The following is a 24751-nucleotide window of genomic DNA, read 5'->3' as shown; positions in this document are numbered from 1 at the left end:
AATTCAAATCCATTGAATAAATTTCCAAGGTTACAAACCAGTTGACTGGTATCGCCACAAGGCGTTTATCAGGTCGCCAGCAAATAATTAACGGCATCAAGTAGAATATCGAATTTTGTTGGATAACTGAGCAATGTTGTATACTGAGCTCCATATCCGCAAAAACGACCATTGTGTAAACGATAAGGAGCAATGTGTATATTTTCCTGCTGTATACAACAACTTGTTGTAAATGTTACGCCCCGCTACACACCTGGTTCACGTGACGATGCAAGCGGTGCCAATGTTATCTATTCCTTTTTCCTTGTGTTTTTCTTGCGTTTTTAGTGTTTTATGTGCGTAATGCTTCACTGTTGAATCAACCCTGAAGAAGTCTCGCCGGATGGCAGACGAAACATTGGTTTCCAAGTGCCAGAAGAGCAATTCCGATTAATTAATAAGTTGTATACTGAGGTTTAAACAAATATATCGTGTGACATACGTGGCAGGACTGCACTGAGTAAAATAATACTGGCATGCGTTTCGATACCGTGGGATATTCACACATACAATGCTACATTACTCTGTTACTATCAAACACATACAATGCTACATTACTCTGATCAACTATTGAAAGAAAACAACACCAAATGCAACTACATTCGTGTGGTAAAATGGTATTAGGCACTTGGACCATGCAAAAAAGTGTAACGAGGTTGTGTAAGCCGCCTGTTCAAATAATTCACGGAGTGATCCGAACTCAATCAACCCTGTATGCGTTTTGCATATAAGGCACATACTTGTGCACAAAATCACAGTAATTACAGAAAATCACAGTAATCACATCATAGTTGCCATCGCAGACATCTGAATATGTTTTTTCCTAAATTGTTCCAAACGCCATGTACCTGCGTAAAATCGATTTGGGTAAAATTACAACTATACCCAAAACGTTTGGGCAAAATATAAAGGCAATATAGTTGTTTTCCCAAAAACCAATCAACATTCTTTTACCCACCAAAAAACGTTGGGTACACAAGTTTAGTACCACCTTTTTCAAAGGTATTTGGGTGAAATACCCATATGTATTGGTTGGGAGGTTCATTCAAAATGTAAAAAGGCTCATACCAAGCAATAACTTTTGGGCAATCCGTTCACAACCAATTGTTTACACATGTTGCACTTTTCCACGTTTTAAAGAATATTAGTAAACACACAACACAAAACATTGTTTTACACTTAGTTTATTTGGATATGGTTATAAATTATGTTTCAAAAGATGTTGCTTCCAGTCGAAACTTTGCCCCTACGTAGTTTTGAAAAGTACAAAATGGGGATAGAACAGACAGTGGATGAGGGTAAATAAGTTGACAGTATGTATTTCCTTATTGAATTGAAACGTAATTAAATTAATTTTTTTTTTTAAATAGCGCAAATAAAAAACTTTCTGATATAAAAAATAATAAACAGGCATGACGCAATAGTCCGAAAGACTTTTGGAAAATGGCGGGAAAATGAGTGCAAAACTCGTGGCGGGACAGTGAACTAACCAAATGTCAGCTAGTTGCGTCGACAGCTGCGACCGCAGAGTTTAGTGAAAAAAGATGGACTTAACTATTGAAGAGGTGTGTGATATTGTTAGACGGGCCTTGGATGATCGTCCTGATGAAAAAGTAGAAAGCGTTTGCTCTGAATTTAAATGTGAGTTGTTGTTTTGTGTAAACTTTTGATAAATTGTAGGACGTCCGAAAAAAAATTATCCTGGGATTGATGGTAATATTTTTTTTATTTGTAGATAACCACATTGATGGCAAGGCTTTAAAACTCTCTGGCGGAATCCAAAATCTACATAATCTTTTCTTAAGCATTCCCAAGGGCCACCTGTTAAAAATATATGGTCATTTCAAGTCCAGTTTGGCGTTTGACGTTACTTCCGATTCGGATTCAACCATTCCAATTACTGATTCTGAAAGCAGTCTTAATTCTAGTTTTACATCGACTGATGAGGCCCACTGCCTTCTGCCGAAACTGTTTCCCATTCAAAAATGTCGTTTTGGGTTTGCTGCTAAAGAGCTATTTCATAGGGAATACCCATTTCTGAAATAATGATGGCAACATTCAATAGAAGAAGTTTTATTTGTCAAAATCCTTCTTGTAACGAAATTTTGAAACAAGGCCTGCTTTAAGGATGTACGACGAGGTAATATTAAAATGGTTATTGAAGCCTGTTACTCATCTATCATATGTAATTTCTGTTTTTCAAACTAAACAAGCTCATTTTTTTGGATAGTGACATTTGAAGACAGATCGGTCACTATCAAGCAACATCGGCTTATTTTTTATGAGAATTTTCATTTTGCATTCTTATGTAGCTATCGCATCATAGTTTTAAACTTGTGTCTTTGTGTTGAAAGTAAAAATAAACATTTGATTGTAATCCTATCCCACTAATTCATATATTGTGAATGATTGGCACTAGAATTATCAAGTCTGGCGTAAGAATATGTTGTTCAGTAGTTCAAACTGGTTTATGTTTTGGAATAATATTGATGTTTTCCTCGCAGATAATAAAAGACTTTAGACGTCTGCAGCCAGGTGTGCCATCAGAATCAAACTTTAAAAAACATGTTGAAATATTATTGCAAAAAGTCATTATGTATGTCAGTGAAAAAGAAAAGAAAACAGATCTTCAAAAAAATATAATTCAGGACATTACTGAAGAAAATCCTTTTACAGGTGTGGCAAAATCACATTTTTCATTAAAACCAAATGCTGCTTGAGACCTTACAGGTCGAAACAGTGCGTGTACACACCCTGTCTGCAGCTTTGCAATATTATGGCTTTTTTTGCACAAAAGCTGTGTGTTATGAAATTTATCTACTTACAGAATATTTCATGAATCATGTGTAATAGGTACAAAAAGCTTCACCAATTTAAACTTGTTTATTTTTGCTTGGTAGATACACATGCTTTGGTAGGTATACAGCTTCTTTCATCAATATTGAAAGGAAATACTAAACGGAAATGCTCCAAGGACAAATACATCATTGATTTGTGCCCAGTAGGTGCTTCTTTTGTTGTTTTGCAGTAGGAAGAAGTGCACTGACCTACTTTGATTTTCAGAAAAACATGACAATATCTGATCAAAAGCAAACTTGTTGACAGAAATCAACCATTCATAGTAGCAATGGCTGATATTGTAGATACGTGTTCTATTTCAGAAAACTCCGTGTAGATCTGACACCATTTCAGCATAACAATCTTTTATTGAGATGGCAAAAACTTGACAGTCATCAAACAGCAAATCCAATAGTTCAGTTATCAATTTAAACGTTCGGTATCGAAATAGTCAGAATGACATTGAGTTGAGTTGTTAGAGTAATCTGGTTTCCTAGACAATGCATTACATCGCTTTTTAAACCCGCTTGCAACATAAAACTTCTTTAAATGCCTCCAGGTCAAAAATGCCTCCAGGTCAAGTCATGATGTGCCAGCGCTATAACTGCGTCCAGACAAGGCGGAGACACTGGCACGTTTTTATCGGGGTCGCAAGCGAGTTAATTGTTTTAGAGCGATTGTCGTGAAAGTTTTAAATAGTCGTTTAGAGTTACGTGAATGCGTGAGTAAACGCTCCAGGGTATAAAATTGCACAAACATAACATTGGCAAGTAATACAACGTACATTATAAAAATACATATTAAAAATACACATGTTTTCACTACAATATGGAACCAATCAAAATCTACAAAATCATGGTTTTTGCAGAAAGCAACCGGTAATGGAAACTAGTTCAATACCAGAAGCTTTATATGCATTGTTTGCTGTTTATTTTTGCTTTAATTATGAATATTGCCCTCATGTCAACGAAGTCTTGCAGTTTTTGCAACCGCACGTGTTGAAACTCAAACTACAAAATGACAAGATTTATGATTCAGTAACTGAATTGAAAGTAAAGCTAAAATAAGTGCATGGTTGCACAATTGATGTATTTCTTTGAATAAATATTGTGGAAAAAACATTGTGTTTGCAAAATATGTGACAGTTCTTTTAGATTTTCAATCAATATTGGTGGGCCAAAAGAAAAGTTCTCAAGAAAGCAAAATATCGGAATCATGTTAATGTGTTTTCTGAACACATTTTACTGAATAGATTATGTTTAAAGTGCTTGGGTTATTAAAAACGACACTCAATTAACTGACTTGGGTAAACCACACAAGCTGGGTAACGGATTTAACTACCCAACAAACTATAAGGTAGTGAATACCTAACCAAAAAACTCTGGTTTAAACCATTAGGGTAGTGAATACCCAACAAAAAAACTCTGGTTTACCCCTGAACATACCCAAGATTCTTGGGAAAAAATTACCCAATTATTTTGGGTTGCAATGCCCCAATTTCATTTGCAGTGTAGAAATGTAATTATTTATTTGTTGCATTTCGTACATTGGGTTGAAATTGAAGAAGGCGTCGTCGACAGTGGAACGGCATTCAGGGTCAAGCTCGTCCTGGTTTTCAACTGAATGTGTTGAGATGTAAAGGTGGTCGCCTGAGGTCGCATTTAGTGAAGTCAGATCCTCGTCGAAAAGTCTAAATGTTACCGAGATGTGAGATGACAGAAAACACTTTTAGATTACAACATATTTTAGATATAACGGTGTCGCGGCAGAACCCCACCCTGCATATTGATCTGCAAAATGCTTCTTACTTATATCCAATTACTACATTTGCCTTCTCACGTTGCACGCTTTACATTGAGACACGTAAACAAACATTAATTCATTGCAACTTACGGTATTTCTATTCCGTCTATGCTGCAGACCTTTTCCTGAAGAACTACAAAAATATTAAGTTTCGGTTAAAAACGATGCAGTTGAATCACGACAGCTCATTTCAGAATAATAATTACTTGTCTCCAGAAGAGCGGAATATCTTTCGGAAGTTGCCGAATTTATGTAGTAGATGTTAAAAAATGTGGTTTCCATGAGTTCAGTTGCCGTTAAATCAACGCTGGTTGGTCCTTTCCAGTGAATTGCAGGTTCATTGGGATTCACCGGTTTAATCTAGTTTTCAAGCATAACTAAAGTCACAAAGAGTTCTGAGTGTTTTTACATCCATAGAAATCACTTACACTCAGCAAAGCTCCTGGTGAAAGTGTGATTGATTGAGTTGTTACGCGAACGTCGATTGGATTAGAGCCCGTGGCAGCCACTTTGCAGGCGTAGTTATGAGTTGAGTCGCCGCTATCTTCAATGGTTGCAGGAAAATTACCAAAGCTGATGGATTCCTCACAACCAGCTGTACAGAAACAGTTTAAATTACAATGTAAGTTTAATTGTACAAATGTTAATCCTTAAAACACAATCGATTAGGAATGCATAAGTTTCCCTTTGTTTAATCTTTTGGAACAAAACCCGATCCGAAACAAACAACTAAATGAGAATAAATTAAAACTTATTAATTTGTTTCTTACGTTTTACGATATTACAAACATCGGGTTCTCCAGTGCGTAATTCTGAGAACGAACAGGAAAATGTTTGACTTCTTCCTGCTGGTACAACGTGGACTTCACCAGACATCCCGGTGAAAGTTGTTAAATCGGTTCCTTCATCATGAACCTGGAAATATGTTAGACAAAAACTAGAGAACTGAGTTGGGACTGCAAGAGTTGGATGAGTGTAGTTTCGGAAACGAGAAGTGCGAAAGGGGCTTCACAGCGTCCTTGTCAGAAGTAAAGCAAACAATTTGAAAAGTTTGACGATGTTTTGCAAACACAATATCTTATTTACAAATACATACCCGGCATATATTATTTCCAATATCTCCACTCGTGTGATACAACAATAATTCATCACTTCGACCCACTCTCACATCCATGGACGCACATGTGTTATCGATAACCAGCTTTTCGTCAATATCGAATGCGGCCGCGATCCCGCACGATTCAACAGATCCTGAGGTTAAAACAATTCGTTTTGAGTCAACATACAACTTTTTGAAAACAAAATCTTTAATCTTTAGGTTTAAATTTTGGTGTTAGTCAACAAGTTAATATTCGATATCTGTCATTTTTTTATTATGGTTTGCTTGCTTTTCGTAATAAATGAACAAGCTCAGTAGCTCCTGGAATTAAAACAAATTTCTTAGTTTGTTCCTTAAACAAATAACCATAGAGAAAATGTAAATTGTTTTGTCACGAAACGAAAAATAACTACGTTTGAATACGTGTGAAGTTTTTTCGTTGCTTTTAAACGATTTCACTTTCGGGGACAAAAACGAAAATTTACCCCATGACTAAACCCGAAAATATTAATCTAAATTTCTTTGAACAACAACTTTGCCACATGAAAACATTTGTTCATCAGAGCGTCTTTGTGAGCAAGTGGAAAATAAAAGCGAAAAAACACGGACAGATTATTAATTGCGAATTTTTTTGAAACATTGTCCGTAGTAATTGCTTAAGTCGATATTAATTATTCAACATTGTTACTAAAAATTTACCATCGGTCACTGAGACAGAAACTCTTGCTGTTGTTGGGGGTGACATCACATAAATCTCGAAACTGCCATTAAAGTTCATCTGAAAGTTGTAATCTTCATATTCTCCTTCAAAGTACGTTGCGGTGTCGTCATCCTGCACCTGGAATCACATTAATGCATTTTGATTCCTTAATCTTAACGCATCAAATGTTGCATTGTATGCTATTGAATTGGAAAAGTTTCATCGTGTTTCAATCGCATCAATTAACCCTGATTGGAATTATGAAGCAATGGCAGATCAGAAGAATTAAGGTGGAATATTACATACATTGTAATTATTACTTCCATTTTGATTGTTACAATGTATTTTTAAGCCCTCATTAATTTGCGTTTGTGGAAAACCTGCGTAACTTTGAGTTGTAAAATATCATTCAGGTTTAACAAACTAAAGTTAAGAATTGTGTTGGTTTCAAATGCGTTTGCACAAGTTTGTGACCACTAAAGCATCGTTAAGATATGTAAACCTAAATCAGTTTTCCAACGTGTTTGTTTGTCATGAAGAAAATTACAATAATTAGAGTTTTTCTTTTCTTCTGTTCTTTTAGTGGCGCTCATTTAAATTTTTCTTCTTCAATGTCGCACAAGAACTACATTATCTGATTTTGTTTGTTAAATATCACCATTATGTGGAGTTTACTTACAAACACAAAAGCCCCGGATACAAGGAACATTGGTCGGAATACAAGATGATATACATCCATAGGAGAGGGCAAATCAAACACCCAACTGCATACGTCCGGTGATCCTGTGCCGTCTGTTGGTTTTACGGCTTGCGCAGTATTTACATTAGTAAATAGTTGATTGCATGCAGGAGTAACTGCAAAAAACATTTATTGTAACGTTATTTCTGTGTTCACATAACAGCCGAAGTGTAATTATAACGTCTCAAAATACAACAAGTTTGTTTGGTGTCCAACGGATGGCAGTGATTGTGCAACTATTTGCCTGCCAGTTCGGTCGCAAAGATAGTTCATTGCCACAACAAGCTGAACCGATGAGACCTTAGAGGTCGAAACTTACGGCGTAACCATAGTAACCATTACGACACGAGTAAAAAAAATCGTGTAAAAATTATTTCTCGAACGTGGACAAATATTTCTCACCGGTGCGCCGAAAAAATTGCACTGGAGTTCCGGTTCGATCTCGTGTCAGAACGCATTCTAGATAACGGTCTCCATTCACCCTGTTAAAACCAGACGACTTTCCGTCTCCTGTAAATCTCCTCAGAACATTTCCTGATGCAGAAGTTCCTTCATAAAGCTGCATAAAAACCCTTAGTTTAGTTTAATAAAAAATTTTGTTATTGTTTTGGTTCTATGCGGAGTAAAGTGCTACGGTAATTGAGCAGGAACTACTTTTGCAACCAAAACATCCACATAATTATAATTTACTGAGATCGAAAACATTGCCATAAGTGTTTCAGCATTTACGGATTCGTGAAAAGAAACATTATTAGTAATTTTGTAACCGTGCAGATGTCGCCAAGAAGATCCCCGTATCTCATATGAATTATTTCTGGGAAGGCAGCCGATGATGTGAATGAAAGTGAGAATTCGCGACAGTCGTTGTCAATGTCTATTGTAGCGCTGTTTCCATAGCTTTGGTTTAACCCACAAACGGCTTTGACACCTGAAGAAAACAAAGGAGCCTATGTCATATCGACACCTAATAAGTATCTTCTTATATGTTTACGACAACATAGCACAAAGCTAAAACCAAAATGTAAAAACAACAACACCCAACTTATCATAATTGCAATCTCAAGTTCTCTCAACTAGTTTTTTTTACTGGAAAAGCTTTAAAATAATCCGAACCGCATGACTGCACAGAAATCTTTCAATTATTTTGGAAAATTTCGATTTTATATTTAATATCAGACTTTACTTGGAAAGAAAAATATAAAATAGCAATGCTTTCTTCCATATGTTTTTAAATATTAAAAATTGCTATCAAAGATTATGTAGTTCATTTAAAACATATGCCTAATCAAGCGCAACAGATCTAAGTAAAATATTTTCTTTATTTCGACAGAATGATCATGGAGATTGCTGATAACAAGTTTAATAGAAAATACCAATATTCTGAAACGAATCCTATTCGAATCCCTGATGTCTAAATAGAGCCTCGATATCGAAAAACAAGGTTTTAAAACTGGCATAAATTTGTCCAGACACAGACAAGTGAGACACCCCTGCCAATCTTGCGATTATTGCATTAACTATTACTCATGATACATGAGTAAGCATTGAATGCAAATATTGACTTGGAATTCTACGTTCAATGTGGTTTATCTAAATTGAAATAAAAGCGCTCACAAAAATAGAATTAGGTCGCTACAGCGAAAATATAAATAGTAAATGTGATTTTATGACCAAAATGTGAATTTATGACGTCAATAATACATGGATTTGGCCTAATAATGGCTGAAGGTATTCGGAATTCAGTTTTAGGACCTATTAGTCGCCGTTTCTATGTTGTAATGTTACTCAGTCTCAACAAGAAAACATGCTGTTTAGCAATGTAATTATGTTGAACCAATTAAGGCAATTAAGGATAATTTGAAAAAAAATCTTTTAATTAGTACATCGGCGAGAACAGCTTTTTTTATTTTCGATCGACACACTAGTTCATTGGTAATTCCATGGTGTGACGTAAACTTGTCACATATGCACTACAACAGTGGTCCCAAACACCACAAACCGTACGCACTTATCTCTAACAAGTTACAACAACGCACCCGACCTATTTTAAGAGGTATTACACCTGTGTGGGGTTGCGTTTATTTCAGAAACCAATCAGAAACCGCTTACGTAATAATTCGTTATTCAATAACTTCGAAGTCACACAGTTTATGGAAATAAAATTCTTTCAAAGTCTCCCAGTAACCTTGCTACGCTGCAACATTAACTGTCATACGCCATGATCTGATATATATTTAATGTTTATTTTGTTGACACAACTCTACATACGCCATTTAATTTGCGCTGCAGTTTTTCATTTAGCAATATTTCAAATTTTTGTAGAAGTTAAAAACGATTTGCGAACTTGTTTGCCGGTCGTGACGTCATCTCAGTTTTTACTTTACATATGACTTTTATTAATTGTAACAAATCACAAACAAGAGGTGGCGAAGTTCGAATCATTTTAAACAGTCAAGCGTCCTTGTCAAGGTCACATTTCGATTTTTTACGTACGTTGGAATGCGAAATTTAACCAAGGAATAATATAAGTTACAGGCAAGGGACGAAATGCAAGAAGTTTTTATTCTGTATGGTGCAATAAAAAGTCTGACTCGTGAACCCCAGTGCATTAACAAGAGGTTATCAAACGTTAATCATGTTACGTTGATTATACGGTCAGAAAATTATATTTGTAGATTTGACTTGCAACTTATACCGCAATAGTTAGCGTTTAGTTTAGGCATAGAGTCCCTAGGTGGACCCCACTTCAGAGTTTAGTGTCTTGACCCTTAAAAAGGCATGAGCCTTGGGACTAGAATTTGGAAATCTCCTTTCGTCTGGTTTCGATCTAATCAATCTTCCAATTTGTATGTAAAATTTTCTTCTTAGCAGTGTCAATATGAAGACACAAGGCAGGCAGTGTTAACTTCAATCCTTTAGCAGTTTACGTGGCAACCGATAGAGTATAGAATTGAATGCCCTACCCCGGTCCTTGGATCGAGGCAGGCAAACCGCGTACTTGTCAAGCGATAGTAGTCGATTCGAATGACGAAACGCTGTAGACTGCAACACAGGCAATCGAGAGAAGAGGAACAATTTACGCTGTCACATGAACTAGCATTTAACCGTTCACATGGGAAACCGGATTCACTTTATATTTAACTTATTATAAGATCGTTGCAAAATAAGGTTGTCCGCAAGTTTTTTTAGAAAAATCTTTGTTAAATATGTAATTGTAACAAACATGTCATTATGCCACTATTTCAAACATTAGGGATCAATTGTTTTTGAGGTAGACTAAAATCTTCCAGGTAAAAATAACAGGCTATTCGTACTACGAAAAACAATCTGTTTGTACTACAAGTGAATTTATGACGTCAGTAATATTTGGATTTGGCCGAATAATAGCTGAGGGTATTCGAATTTGGCCAAAATTTTCGTTTTGAGCTCTATTAGTCGCCGTTTCTGTGTTTTAATATTACTCAGTCTCAACAAGAAAACATGCTGTTTAGCGATGTAATTATGTTGTGGTTTGAAAAAAAAGATTCTTTTAATAATACATCGGCGGAAATAGCTTTTTTGATTAATAAACAACCATCGACACACTAGTTCATTTGTAATTCCACTGCCACATTGCAACATTAAGTTTCATCTCCATGCCTCATGATCTGATGTATTTGCAAGTTTATTTTATTGACACAACTCTGCCAACACCATTTAATTTGCGCTGCAGTTTTTGTATTTAGCAATATTTCAAGATTTACAGAAGCCACTTAACAACGATCTGCGACCGGACGGACAACAGATTTTACTCCACATATGATTTTTATTAATTTTAACAAATCACAAACACGAGGTGGCGAAATTCGAATCAATTTGAACAAAGTCAAGTTTAAAAAACACAGTTCGATTTTTCATTGAAAATTTTACGTACGTTAAAATGCGAAATCGAACGAAGGAATAATAGAAGTTACCGGCAAGGGACGAAATGCAAGAAGTTTGTATTCTGGATGGTGAAATAAAAAGTCTGACTCGTAAACCCCAGTGCATTAAGAAGAAGTTATTAAGCGTTATTCATGTTGCGTTAAATATCCGGTCATTAATCATATTAATAGATTTGAGCTGCAACGTATGCCGCAGTAGGTAGCGTGTAGTTCAGGCATAGAGTTCCTTGGTGAACCTCATTTTAGAAGTGTCTTGACCCTAAAAAGGCATGGAACCTTGGGGCTGGAATTTAGCAATATCCTTTCTTCTGGTTTCGAACTAATCAATCTTCCAATTTGTATCTACAATTTTATTCCTACCAAGTGCCAATATGAAGACACAAAGCAGGCAATGTTAATTTCAATCCTTTTCACATAAACAGTTTACGTGGCAACCGATAGAGTATAGAATAGAAAAGAATGCCTTATAGTCCGGTCCTTACGGTGGACCGAGGCAGGCAAACCGTGCACTTGTCAATCGATAGTTAGACTAGAATGACCAACTGCAACGCAAGCAGTCAAGAGAAAAGGAAACAATTTACGCTGCCACATGAACTGGCATTTAACAGTTCACATGGGAAACAGGATTTATTTTATAAACAGGATTTTCCGTGTAACGAACAATGGTCGATAAAATTTAAGAGTTAACGTTGAAGCTGTTTCCGTGCAACGGCGAGTGTTTGCAAGTCTCGTAAATCCTGAACATTTTCAATCGCAAGGCCGTAAAAGGTAACCTGTTTGAACGTCGCCTCTCAACCAATCAGTATCACCATGTTGTGTTTGAGTCCCCCGTATCCTCTCCCCGTGTAACGAACAATGGTCGATAAAATTTAAGAGTTAACGTTGAAGCTGTTTCCGTGCAACGGCGAGTGTTTGTCAGCCTCGTAAATCCTGAACGTTTTGAATCGCAAGGCTGTAAAAGGTAACCTGTTTGAACGCCGTCTCACAACCAATCAGTATCAACATGTTGTGTTTGAGTCACTCGTACCCTCTCTCCGTGTAACGAACAATGGTCGATAAAATTTAAGAGTTAACGTTGAAACTGTTTTCGTGCAACGGCGAGTGTTTGCAAGTCTCGTAAATCCTGAACGTTTTCAATCGCAAGGCAGTAAAAGGTAACCTGTTTGAACGTCGCCTCACAACCAATCAGTATCACCATGTTGTGTTTGAGTCACTCGTACCCTCTCTCCGTGTAACGAACAATGGTCGATAAAATTTAAGAGTTAACGTTGAAGCTGTTTCCGTGCAAAGGCGAGTGTTTGTCAGCCTCGTAAATCCTGAACGTTTTGAATCGCAAGGCAGTAAAAGGTAACCTGTTTGAACGCCGCCTCACAACCAATCAGTATCACCATGTTGTGTTAGAGTCCCGCGTATTCTCTCTCCGTGTAACGAACAATGGTCGATAAAATTTAAGAGTTAACGTTGAAGCTGTTTCCGTGCAACGGCGAGTGTTTATCAGCCTCGTAAATCCTGAACGTTTTGAATCGCAAGGCAGTAAAAGGTAACCTGTTTGAACGCCGCCTCACAACCAATCAGTATCACCATGTTGTGTTAGAGTCCCGCGTATTCTCTCCCCGTGTAACCAACAATGGTCGATAAAATTTAAGAGTTAACGTTTTTATTACTGCCGTGTGAAATTATTTCAATTTGATTTTGATATAATTGTTCGTAGTTCTCAATTTACCACTTTATTAATTCGCCCTGAGCATGTGGGGGTCGCATGCCATGATATAAATGCGAAGTAAATGCTGGAATGAGTTTGATCGGTTGGATGATTTTGATATGTCTCCACTCGATAAACACGCGTCAGTTTAGAATACGCTTTGCGAGGTCGAGCCGAGATTCGTGCACGCGATCATAACAGCGACCCCGATTTGTTGAAGTTTATTTGCCAGTTTAACCACAACGTGTTAAAATAACATCGTTGACTTGACAGATTCCTCATATGAACGCAAAAGATGGCTGTGGTCCACCCAATTTTTATAATGTGTATCACATTCTGCTCGCATTGCACGTGAGTTTCTGGTGCGATGCTAGAAGATTTAGGTCATGGTCTGTTTACCTTCGACGAAACAACGCAACGCACTAGTGCACACGTTCTAGAACAGTGTTCCCCAACCGGTGGTACGCGACGGCATTCCAGGATATAGTTCGAATTTAAAAAATCGTAAGTGATCTCAAAATGTTCGTCACTTCATCCCCTAGGTTGCTTTGTAACAATCAACTATAGGTGGTAGGCATGGAAATCGTTTTACCTCCAAGTGGTAACGCAACCACAAAAAGATTGGGAATCACTGTTCAAGAAGGTTTAACAGTGACCCTCTCACTGAAACTGACCCACTTGCTGGGTTTCGAACGCGTCGAGCTGCCCCTGGGTCAACATACCAGCGCGCGCCGATGCGACGTTTCTTCAGATTACTCCGCGATATATACGGACATCATTCAACCTCGCATGGTCGGAAATACGATGACACCGCTACTGGAAATAGTTCCGGCGGGCGATATAATTGGCAAAATACACCGTGTGCGTTTCACGCGTTTGGCGTATCATCCGGTTCGCATTCGACATTTCGGCACCATCCAAAACGGCTTTATATGACGGGTTCGGCAAACTTATATCATTTGAGAGTGGTAACGTGATTGGGTGTGAACTTCTTCGTTAGTCGATAATCGTTGGGAAGAATCGCTGTCGGTCTTCCCCTAACGTAGATGACGTCATCTTTTGATATAGGACCGAGTCTACATGACAAGTTCTGACTCAATGTTTCCTTGTTGACTGACATTTTACGATTGCACTTTTTAATATTAGCAAGATCCATCCTAGATACGTGATAAAATGAGATATTCCACAAACCGATGTCGTTTCATTCATTGTAACATAAAGCCTCATATTCCTGTGGTAAAACCTTGACTTACGCGCGAAGTCGCAATTCACGAATTCAGTTTTCCCTGCGTCTGTGGCTTTGGCGCTTTTTTGCGTTGGCGATTTGTCCGAGTTAAGGAATAATTTACATTGCAGAGTGAGTTAAACAAGTTATATAATATGTACATGGTTCAATCCATGTATGATTTCTTGATACAAAGGAGCGTATTTGCTAATTAACGTTGCCAGGAAACAACAGAGGTAGCAGACAGAAAAAAAGTTTCCAGTCGCCTTTTTCTCGACGTAGTCGAATTGTTTGATTAATTCGAAGGATATTTAAACCAATCGTTTCCAGTGATTGTTTTATTCAAGTTGGCGATTTGGTACAATTTAAAGTTGGAGTCGTTAGTGACGTTTAATTAGAAATGTAGATTCTGTGGAGAGGGATATGATGTTGACTATCGATTTGTTGTGAAATTTACTGGTAATTACATGACTGTGGTTTAAACTGACCTTGTCTCTGAATATTACGTCACAATATCACATTTACGTGTAAACAATGTGGTTATTGTGAATGTTTGTTGCTTCTATGAAGAGGACAAGGTGAGCGACTGTTTATCCATTCTTCAACTTAACGATTTACGAATTCGAAACTTAAGTTAAATTCCACTAATTTGTTGGATTTTAAACGAATAGATTTACCGACAAGTTCATCCACCAACCTTGAATAATCCTTACAACATTTGGTTTCGTTTTCTGTTAACTTTATGAGAGCGCTGAGTTACGTCACGGCAATTGATAAGGTTTGAAATACTCACAAATTTCGTGTACGTAGCTTTGCTACTGATAGAACTTCCATGGGACAGTTCAAATTTGTGTGGCAAGTTCTAAATGTAATTTGTTGTATGATGTAATGTATCCTATTCTGTTAATTCAAAATACATAAAAGATTTTAAAGGCAAAGTCTAAAGCGCATCTCCTACAATACAAAAAATTCTGATAAAAATGATAAAAAGCGGTTGAAGAAATATGGTTTAATTGCGCAAGAGGAGCACGTTTTACTCATCAACGTATTGGTTACAGTTGTAAGAACTCTACAGCGAAACTAAACACTTTAGTCTGCTTCGAAATCTAAACAGAAATCCTTGGTGCATTTATTCTTGGGAAATATAACCGTGGAAATTTTTATCAACGCTGTTGTTAACTTTCGCTGTGGGATCTCAATGCATTTTGGTGTAATTGTGCGCATTTCAAGTCCCTGAGCTTATATTGGTTTCATGCGCAGATATTAAAGCGAAGCAAGTGTTTGATTGGTCGATTTAACATTACGTCATTCGTTTTGATATCGCAATGCAATTCGCACCTTCGTTTAAATGCCATATTTATATACTATTATACACGTTTGCCAATTGGAACCAGATAGACTTGTTTCAACGCGAGTAGGATTAAGAAAAAACTTCATCTTACATCATACGGGGCGGGTTATTTGTTGGCAAGGTCAATTAGGGGTGAATGTCTTCCCGAAACAATCGTATTTGCACTTTCCTTAGTTTGAACTTACACAGAATTTCAGGAATTCGACTCGGATAAACCACCTCTCGCCAAACAAGTGTTTCCATCCAACGTTAGGGCAAGTCGTCATACAACGTAATTTAAACAGCATTAGAGTCGCAATTCTTAACTTTTCCCAATGTGATAGGTTGATTGGCCCATTTATCTAATAGATGTGCGTTGTTATCCAAACCATCCCAGTAACATCTTTCACCACATTAAATTATTCTGTCGCCCGCCCTAGCGCTGAGCGATAAATCATCGTCTACCGATCCTTGCAATATTTGCACTCTCGATATATTGTCACCTCTGTTCCACCTCTCGTTGTGGGGTTGGTGATTTAGTAGAACGTTAAACAGTTCGGGGAACATGATGTTTGCCATCCTTAACCATACGAGCCATATCAGGTGGTCGTAAATATTCAGGACAACTTCATACATGGGTGAGCATACGTGTAACCGAAATTAGCGTGTCCTTAACTTGGTTGACGCTTAGGCAACTCTGCAATGACGGCCTATCGCAAAGACCTGGAGTCACACGACCAAGGTGGCTACTTTTGTAATTAAATAGAAAAACGCTGATAAGTTTTGAAGAATAAAAATGGTAAAAAAACAACGTTTGTTCTAAAAACTTGCACAAAAAGGACATTCCACTTCCACTTGCCTCCGACAACAAATACATCACACGATCTCCAACCAAAACAGTGTGTTTAACTCGCCATCACCAGAGAACTAACTCGGCTTATCCCACATTGTTTCCGCCGCCAGCACTTTAACCTATCATTGCGGCCCACGTTTGCCACACTATCATGACTGATCAAATGCATAAAAACAAATAAAAACGAAGAAAAACATGTGAGTTAAAGTGACGGTAAAGTGAAAATGGAATATAGCGTGTGAAAAACAAAACGAACAAAGACGTTTACATACGTTGGTTTATTTGTCGACTGCATTTGGACAGAAAAATTTTGGACAGTTTTTGTAACAAACCTAGTTGTTGCTAACCCAGCCTTATTCAATCGGTATATGGTGTGGTTGATTGTTTGCTATAACTTTTGTCTTGTTCAGTAAAACGATAAACCCCCATTGAACTTGTGTGTGAAATTGACTTCCAGCAGCAGCAATGTGGAGGTTATACTGTTGCTTTGTTAGAGCAGCTGGACTCGGGATAGGGGTAACATGAAAGATGAAAGTCAACTTTTACCTCCCGTTAGAAAATGTCAGTTCACAGAAATTGTGAATTTAAATTTTCATTATTGTGAAGAAACAAAATGTTGAAGAATAAAATTGGTGTCGGGTGCAATCACATGTTGTCAGTTGTGGATGTTTTGGTTGTAGTTTGGAAGCAATACGGTTGTAACTAAATTCTGTTATGCTCCCAAACCTAAGCCCCATTTAGGCCACAATGTTGTGGGCTTAACTTGTTAAGCCTTTTTTTGGTAACTCTAGATGTTGCTTTGTCAGCAAACTAAACCTATAACCACAGACCCAGCAACAATAAAACTTGACCAGCGAAGTTTTATTTCCTAAGGCGCGCCAGGTCCAAGCGTTATATAGGAGTGATATTCTTACAACTTTTGAGGTTTACCTAAATTAAAATATAGTTTCTTGCATACATTTAGTTTCATTCCACATATAGGAATGATATTCATACAAAAAAAGACTTAAACCATAGAAAGGATTTATCAAAATCGAACACAAGAACTTATTCTGAAGCTCACATTCCGTCTATAGTCGTTATTTAAATTGCAAACAATGAGAAAAAGAGAATAAAACAAGTTAGGATCAACAGAAATTAATTTGTGCATGAATCAACACTGCTCAGGTGTATAGCTGTGTTCACTCACCGTAAAATATTTTCCATTTTATTGAATTGTCGCATCAACGGCGGTGATGCGGACTAATAATTTATTATCTAAAATTAGTGGGAACGCCACTGAAAACTTATTCCAGTCAAGTATTGCCAAAAAAGTTTTGTAACTTGCATGACCCTAGAGAAAAAAGTTTATGTCGCTAATGACGACGCACATTTAATATACGTTGCAATCACTTTGCGCGGCGGATGAAAATTGTCGAAAAATTGATTTTATGTTCTTTGAAATACTTTGTGGCAATCACTGCAATCTGTAAAAATATCATTAAAATTCGATGACACAGTTGTGCTGTCGAAGGCTTGTCGAGGGAAATACCCTATTTAATTAGCGTTTAGAAATCTGAGCTCAGCAGCAGTATTTGTGGGGGTTTCTAAAATGTGCTTTTGCAACTATGTGAAGCTATATGTGCCGATGTGTGCAACTATTTGGATCTATGTGAAGCTATGTGCAACTATGTGAAGATTTAACCTGCAGTACAGTGTACAATCATATTTTTGTTTGGGGTGGGGTGTGTCATCCAGATCCCCCTGGAAAGTTTGTGGGGTTTGGGGCGTCCAATCCTTGTGGGCCTTAGGTTGATGACCTATAGTATCGAGCTGGGGATTTTCCAAAATGTCATAAATGTGATGACAAACCTGGAGACCCGGATGAACTAGCCTCGAGGGCTGTAGTTTTGTGATCCTTGGTAGAGAGTATGCGTGCAAAGGCTCAAAGAATGCGCCAAAGTTACATTTAAAATTCCTGTTGCTGCCAGGCATATTGCAATTTTTTTAAATTTTTTTTTAAAGCTTTATTTGTTTCTAAGGTGACTCATAAAATTATATATATACTTTGATAATATATTTTACAGACCTCTACAAGGCTTTTGTACTTAACCATTGGTCTTTCCAGAAAGAATGTTAGAGTCAACTGCCTTCGACAAACTTATAACAAAAAAATTTCACGTTTTATCCGTAATTTTGATCCGTAAGATTGAACAAATTTGTTTTTTTGAGATAGCATTTCACTTGAGAAACATAAGTAACTAGTAGCATTAGCAATAAACTTTACATTCAAAGCCAGATCAATTTTCGAACACTGTAAGATCAACATTGTTGTGCTATACTTGAATTTAATATCCCCTAACTGTTTGAAGCCTTGGTTCCACGTTCCTGTACTGACGAAAGCCTCATATAAGTCCCAGTGTTGACAAACTAGAGTTTGCATTTAAAACTGCATCCAAACATTTATAAACTCTTGATTCCAAACCAGAAATGTAACTGTGAAAACAGAACTATCAAAATATATTTTGACAAAGGTGTGGTCAATCAAAATTATTAAGTATTCATATAGCGACACATAGCTCCACATTGTTGCACATAGCAACACATAACTTCACCTAATTGCACATTACTTTACCTAGTTGCACATAGCTGCACATAGTAGCTTCACATAGTTCACACAGTTGCACATAGCTGCACATAGTAGCTTCACATAGTTCACACAGTTGCACATAGCGACACATAGCTGCACATAGTAGCTTCACATAGCTGCACAAGCACATTTTAGAAGGACCGGTATTTGTGAAGCTGTTGGATGCCATTGAAGATCAAGAAATATTGTGCATGTTTTTTGTTTATGACTTCATAAGATGTCAACTGGGTCATTCCATTATATTTTTGCCAGTAAATTTCATTTTTTCACCAATAGTCCAAGATTTTGTTAAAAATGTGCCACAAGTGTATATATGTATATACAAAAATGTTTATATAAAAGCGTATATCTCCCAATAACGACTTGGATTGGTTTTGGGATAAAAGCACTAAAATTCTTTCAAAAAGTGATACCTAGGACTGGCCTAGATTGCTGCTTAATCATCCAACCAAGATGTTTTTTTGAATATATATATTTCGCCTATGCGGCATCCTCAGTATTTTAAAAACAACAACAAGAGTAATCGTAGTGATTAGCATCCATGGCACACATCAAGACTAACATGTACACACTTAACCTCCAGACCGCAATCCTGTAACAAACCAAATAAAAACACACAAGCACAGCAGCAGTTGAACGGTAGCAACGAAAAACGTTGTTGCATCAGCGGTTTGCTCGCATAGCCTATATATACTTATATAAATATCACAAATTTTCAATGTCAACTCCATTGAATCTTAAAGGTTTTTCATGCAGTGATATTTTTTGAAGTAGGTAATTTTTTACAATATCGTTGTATAGCTTCTTGATGCAAACTGGATCGATTCTGAAAACTTACATTCTAATAGAATAGAGACTGGGAAAGTCATTTTATCTTATTAGTTGTAATCAGTTACCATAGCAACACTCTGTAAATTTTTTTTTAAATTATTTTTTAAGCTTATGACCTTTTACTATGACCACATACAGTGTTGACTTTTCAGTTGCTTTTATTCAGTGCATGGTTTATTACACAGAAAATTTTTTGATCAACTGGAATGAATGTTTTCAGCAGTCTCTCAGCTGAAATGAAAAAGTAATTACAGATTTTGTAACAATGAAATATCAAAAATAATGTGCTCACCTCTGAAATCGCCAGCGTCTGGCCAAGGTAAAAGGTCAAATACCCAAAATGGTCCACTTTGATTTTGGATAATGTGACGAAGATGACCCAACTGTTCTTTTTTAAACTTGCTTTTAGGTTCATCATACTATAAAAAAGACCAAGGTAGCTTTTACATGTCTTTTAATGCAAATTGAAATATTTTCAACCAGAGCAATATTTATACAATTGATAAAAACAAGAAAAAAGATGCCATTTAAGTGATGGCCTACTTTGCTTATAGAGGAGTATTTAGTTTCTGCTAATGTTGGTCTGTTAGCTGTTTACTGAGTGCACTGTTGTATAATATGAATAATTTTAGAAGACAGATTATAAAGTCAATATTTCATATTATATGTTCATTTAAAACGGCAAAACTTTGTAAGTTGCGTTATGTCATAGGTGCCATTTTTGGCATGGTAACTCGTAAGGTGTCATTTAACATTCGTGTGAAGTTTCAGGTTTGTAGTGCTAGGGATAGCCGAGATATTGGGTGTGGTGCTAAAAGTACACCAGACCCCAAGTTGCCGCATTTGTTTTCGAAAGAACAAAATTGTGTGTAACACTGCCGAAACATCATGACGGAGCCAGAGAGAAAATGAAGAAGAATGACTACAACAATTTCAGAATCTGGTTCGAAAGTTGACCAACAGAAAGCAGGTCTAATGGGTTATTACCTCCTTTATTACATAAAATTTAATGGAAAGTTTTCAGCTGCTTCGTACATTTCCTTGTTCATGCCAGATGAAGACTTCGACAAATGCCTTGATACATTGGTTGAAGAAGAACACTGGAACATGACACGACGATTTGTTTGTGGCCTCTTGCTTGGAAAAGGAAGTTGTAGGTATACTACTTTTAGCTGTATATTTTGTGTTATGATTATTTTTGCTAACAGCCTCAAGAAATGACAATACTGAAACCAACTTGGAGCGTGGATGTGCTTCTAGTTCCACTAGCAATTTGACATTCCCCAGTATTCCACATAGAGGTTTGTTTACATTTGATGTTCCCAGTTAAACTGTTACCAGTTAACTTCCCAACCCCTACATTTTAAACATTTGCAGCAACATGGTAATAATTGTTTGAAAACCACATAGCCTCAATTTATATAAAACAGAAAATAGAAACTTTTTAAAATTCGATCATTACGTTTACAGGCTTGGTAGCCCAGTCATTGTAGCCCAGCTGGATCAGCCACTTTTTCCTGGCAAGTTAGAGCGAGTTCTGAAAAATCAAGCACACAACTTGCCAGGCAACCTTTACATATATACTTGGGGACCTCATTGTGACTTATCAGGAAAAAGTGGCTGATCCAGCTAGGCTGCAATGCCTGGGCTGTCAAGCCTGCAAACCTAATGATCGCGAGACGATAGCTGTGATCGCCAAGCAAGGATCTGCACAGTGGGGCGATCCTGCCAATAATGCTGTTGCATGAAATATTACTACATATTTTGACATTTTTTATAAAGCCTTTTTGTTTTGTGTGATGAAATTGTCGTATTTGTTGTACTTTCAGACAAAAGCTGGAAATTCCTACAAAAGTTCACACAGCATCTACAAAGAGCTTCTCGCGATTATTTACAAAGTATTTACAAATTTGATAAATAATTTGATAAAAAGTGGAACATTTTTCTTTTGCATTTATGGACATTCCATTGCTTTCAATTAAACCTAATGAATTTGTCCATCAATCTGTTGCATAAAATATTGCGAAATAGCAAAAAGAAACAAATTATGTAATCACCCCTTATCCAGTCTTTACTGCCTTTTAATCATGAATATGTTTTTTTGTGATCAGATCTACTCCTTGATATGCAAGAATGCTTAGAATGCCATAAAGAGAAACTTGCTTCGTTTTGTCCTGAGATATTGGATTTTTCTGGGACAACATTATCACTTTCTTCATGTCATGCTTTGGCGGATTTTCTACCAAGAACAAAACGCTCTGATCTTGTCCTAGATCTGAGCTATTGCAATCTGAATTCCCAAACATTGAAGCTGATTTGTGGAGCAATTAGGAAAATAACATACAAGGTTGTTTTTCTAATTCTAGCATTAATCAAGGATAGTTTTGATAATATTGGTAACAATTTTTTATTAACTTATAGTTTAAACTTGTTGCCTTGAATTTCAACTTACTTGGGGTCGATGAAGTCAACATCATATGTGAGGATTTGGTAGATGTGAAGGAAATATGGTTGGTTGGTTGTGGGTTGGATTCTCAATCTGTTCAAATTTTGAAAGATTTCCAAAGCCAGGGTGGCCCAGTAAGAAGTTTTATTTCTGGTGGAGTTTGTGTAAAGAGGAAAAAAATTGCTGAAATTGCTTCTTGCTGTGTTCATGTAATTATGTGAATCACTATATACTTTTGTATTGCAGAAAATTCATATGGATGAAATACAACCTGGGGATGATTTAAGTTCAACAGGTAGGAATTAACACTTAATTTGTGAAACAAAACAATCCCTTTTTCATTGGTATCTATATTGTGTATATCACTTGCATTACAGGTGGAATATCAACAGCAGATTTGAAGGATTTTGATCAAAGATCCACAGCAGATTCTGGTTTCATTAGCGATGTTACAAGCACTTTTTCTGAAAGTGATGCAGAAAAACAAGGTGAAAAATATTCTTTGTCTAAACTATATTCTTACATTTTACCTATCGCAGGAAGCTAGGTAATAACAGGATGTGAATGTTACTTTGTTCATAAACCCTCTACAATAAACTTTCCACGTAAATAAATTGACCACCACCAACCAACAAGTGAATTCTTTCTTTTACTACAGCTTTTGCTTCTTTAAATCTTATTTTTGTCATCAGTTGACGTGCATTCGTTTTTTAGTAATTGCAAATGTTTTTTCTTGAGTGCTGTAACAAAGATGCAGCTAAAATCATGAAGTTTGATTTTCTTACTGCTTGTTTTTGGCTTAGAAGGGAAAATTTTTCAAAATAAATTTATAAAAACTCATGCACATCTTTTTATCTATTTTCCAGAATCTTCTGTTAAAATAAAACATCAACACACAGAATTTCCTCCGATGCAATTACAGTTTCCCAACCAACCGATGGGACTTGATCGTGCTCGTCTTATTGGTCAGAGTCTGGTTCTGTACAAACGATCTGTCGGGTTACTCGATATAAGTAACTGTAACTTGAAAGTGGAAGAACTCAAATTCTTTTGTGATGGAATTAAGGAAATGAAGCACGAGGTAAAACCAAGGCTGTTGTGATTTATGTATTATTTATTTATATTCATTCTCACACAAACATCACTGAATTAGATTGTTTTTGGAGACAATGTCAACCGATGAATAGAGGCTAACTTTACTAGTTTTAATTTATGTCCAAACATAAAACCACAAAACAAGGACTTCTGAAAGTGTTTTTTTGCAATTGAATTGACATTTTTTATTTTTTTTCACTTCTGTGACAAATGCCAATTTTCAAACAACTGAAGTAAACAAATAATATAAAGCTGAAGTAGAAAGCATTATGTCCTGTACCACTGTCTTCCCTGTAAACTACATTGATTTGAGAGGCATTGCGACTTCAGTGGTAGTTAGATGTTCACATATCAAACACATGTAGCATGAATGCACAAAGTTAAGATGCCTTTGGAAAAAAATAATAGTGTTCGCATATGTGCTGTTATTAAGCCTTCTTGTTTAGAGAATTCACAGAATGCACCCAAAGCATTTACCAATAAGACCTGAAGTGCTTTTATTTAAAACAAGCATGATATACTATCACATTGGATTGTTCTAGGTGCAATTTTTAAAACTCAGCAACAATCCACTTGGAGATGAAGGAGCCAAGATTTTGGCAACTTGTTTACATAAAGTACAATACCTTGATGTAGACGGATGTGGAGTTACAAGTGTTGGAGTAATCGAGTTGTCTGCAGCAGTCAACAAAATGCCATACATGGTAATACTTGAAATAAAAATCACTGTACAATGTGCATACATTTACTTAATATATTGTTAAATCTTTTGATGATTATGACAAGTTTAGGTTTTCTTTGAACCAATACTTGCTTTTTTGTAAATTATTAGTTGTCGAAACTACCTTAAAAGCATCTGGATTGGTCTAAACTAATAGTTGACACGTCATATTTTGTAATTCTGATTAAAAAAATTATTATTTCACAGATGCGAGCCATAAACTTGAACAGGAATAGAATTGATGAAGTTGGTGCAGAACACATTGCTAATTGTTTGCACAACATTGTTAACTATCAACAAACTGCTGAAGATTTGTTACAAACTTTATCTGCTGACAGGAGAAAGTTAATGGAATGCAAATTGAAGGAGTTAGAAGATCGTGTAAGAAAATTATGTTGATTTGTATTATGTATCTATTACTCAGTATAAAAGTTTCAACACATACAAATGAATAGGACAACTATGAGCTTGTGGATTCCACTTCATCACTTGTTGGAAAAGAAGGAGGTAGATTAGAAGTTGGTGGTTGTATTGTGGAAATCCCTGAAGATGCTTTGGATCAACAAAAACTTATAAAGCTGACCTCATATTATGGAAAGCGAAGTGAAACGGTAATTACTTGAAATATTTGAAGAAAATGCTTCATTAAAAACTTTTTTTGCAGAATCAAATTACTCCAATGCTTAAATGTGAACCAAACCATCTAGTGTTTAAAAAGGAAATTTCCATCACTTTACCAACTTCATTGGTTTCAGAAACTCACCAATTGATTGTGGTA

The 24751-nt window shown here is 36.4% G+C and overlaps 1 protein-coding gene across 1 annotated transcript in view; it reads left to right on the top strand.

The window, feature by feature from the left end:
* Nucleotides 1-24751, top strand: part of LOC145909738 (uncharacterized) — a 56504-nt gene that overhangs the window by 25135 nt on the left and 6618 nt on the right. The window contains exons 36-37 of the mRNA XM_082997090.1: nucleotides 24429-24584; nucleotides 24638-24748. Coding sequence (XP_082853216.1) covers nucleotides 24429-24584; nucleotides 24638-24748 — 267 coding nt within the window. The remainder of the gene's footprint in view (nucleotides 1-24428; nucleotides 24585-24637; nucleotides 24749-24751) is intronic.

The sequence above is a fragment of the Ascidia mentula genome, chromosome 7 (genome assembly GCF_947561715.1).
Source record: "Ascidia mentula chromosome 7, kaAscMent1.1, whole genome shotgun sequence".
NCBI lineage: Eukaryota > Metazoa > Chordata > Ascidiacea > Phlebobranchia > Ascidiidae > Ascidia > Ascidia mentula.
This window is presented reverse-complemented; position numbering and strand designations above follow the sequence as displayed.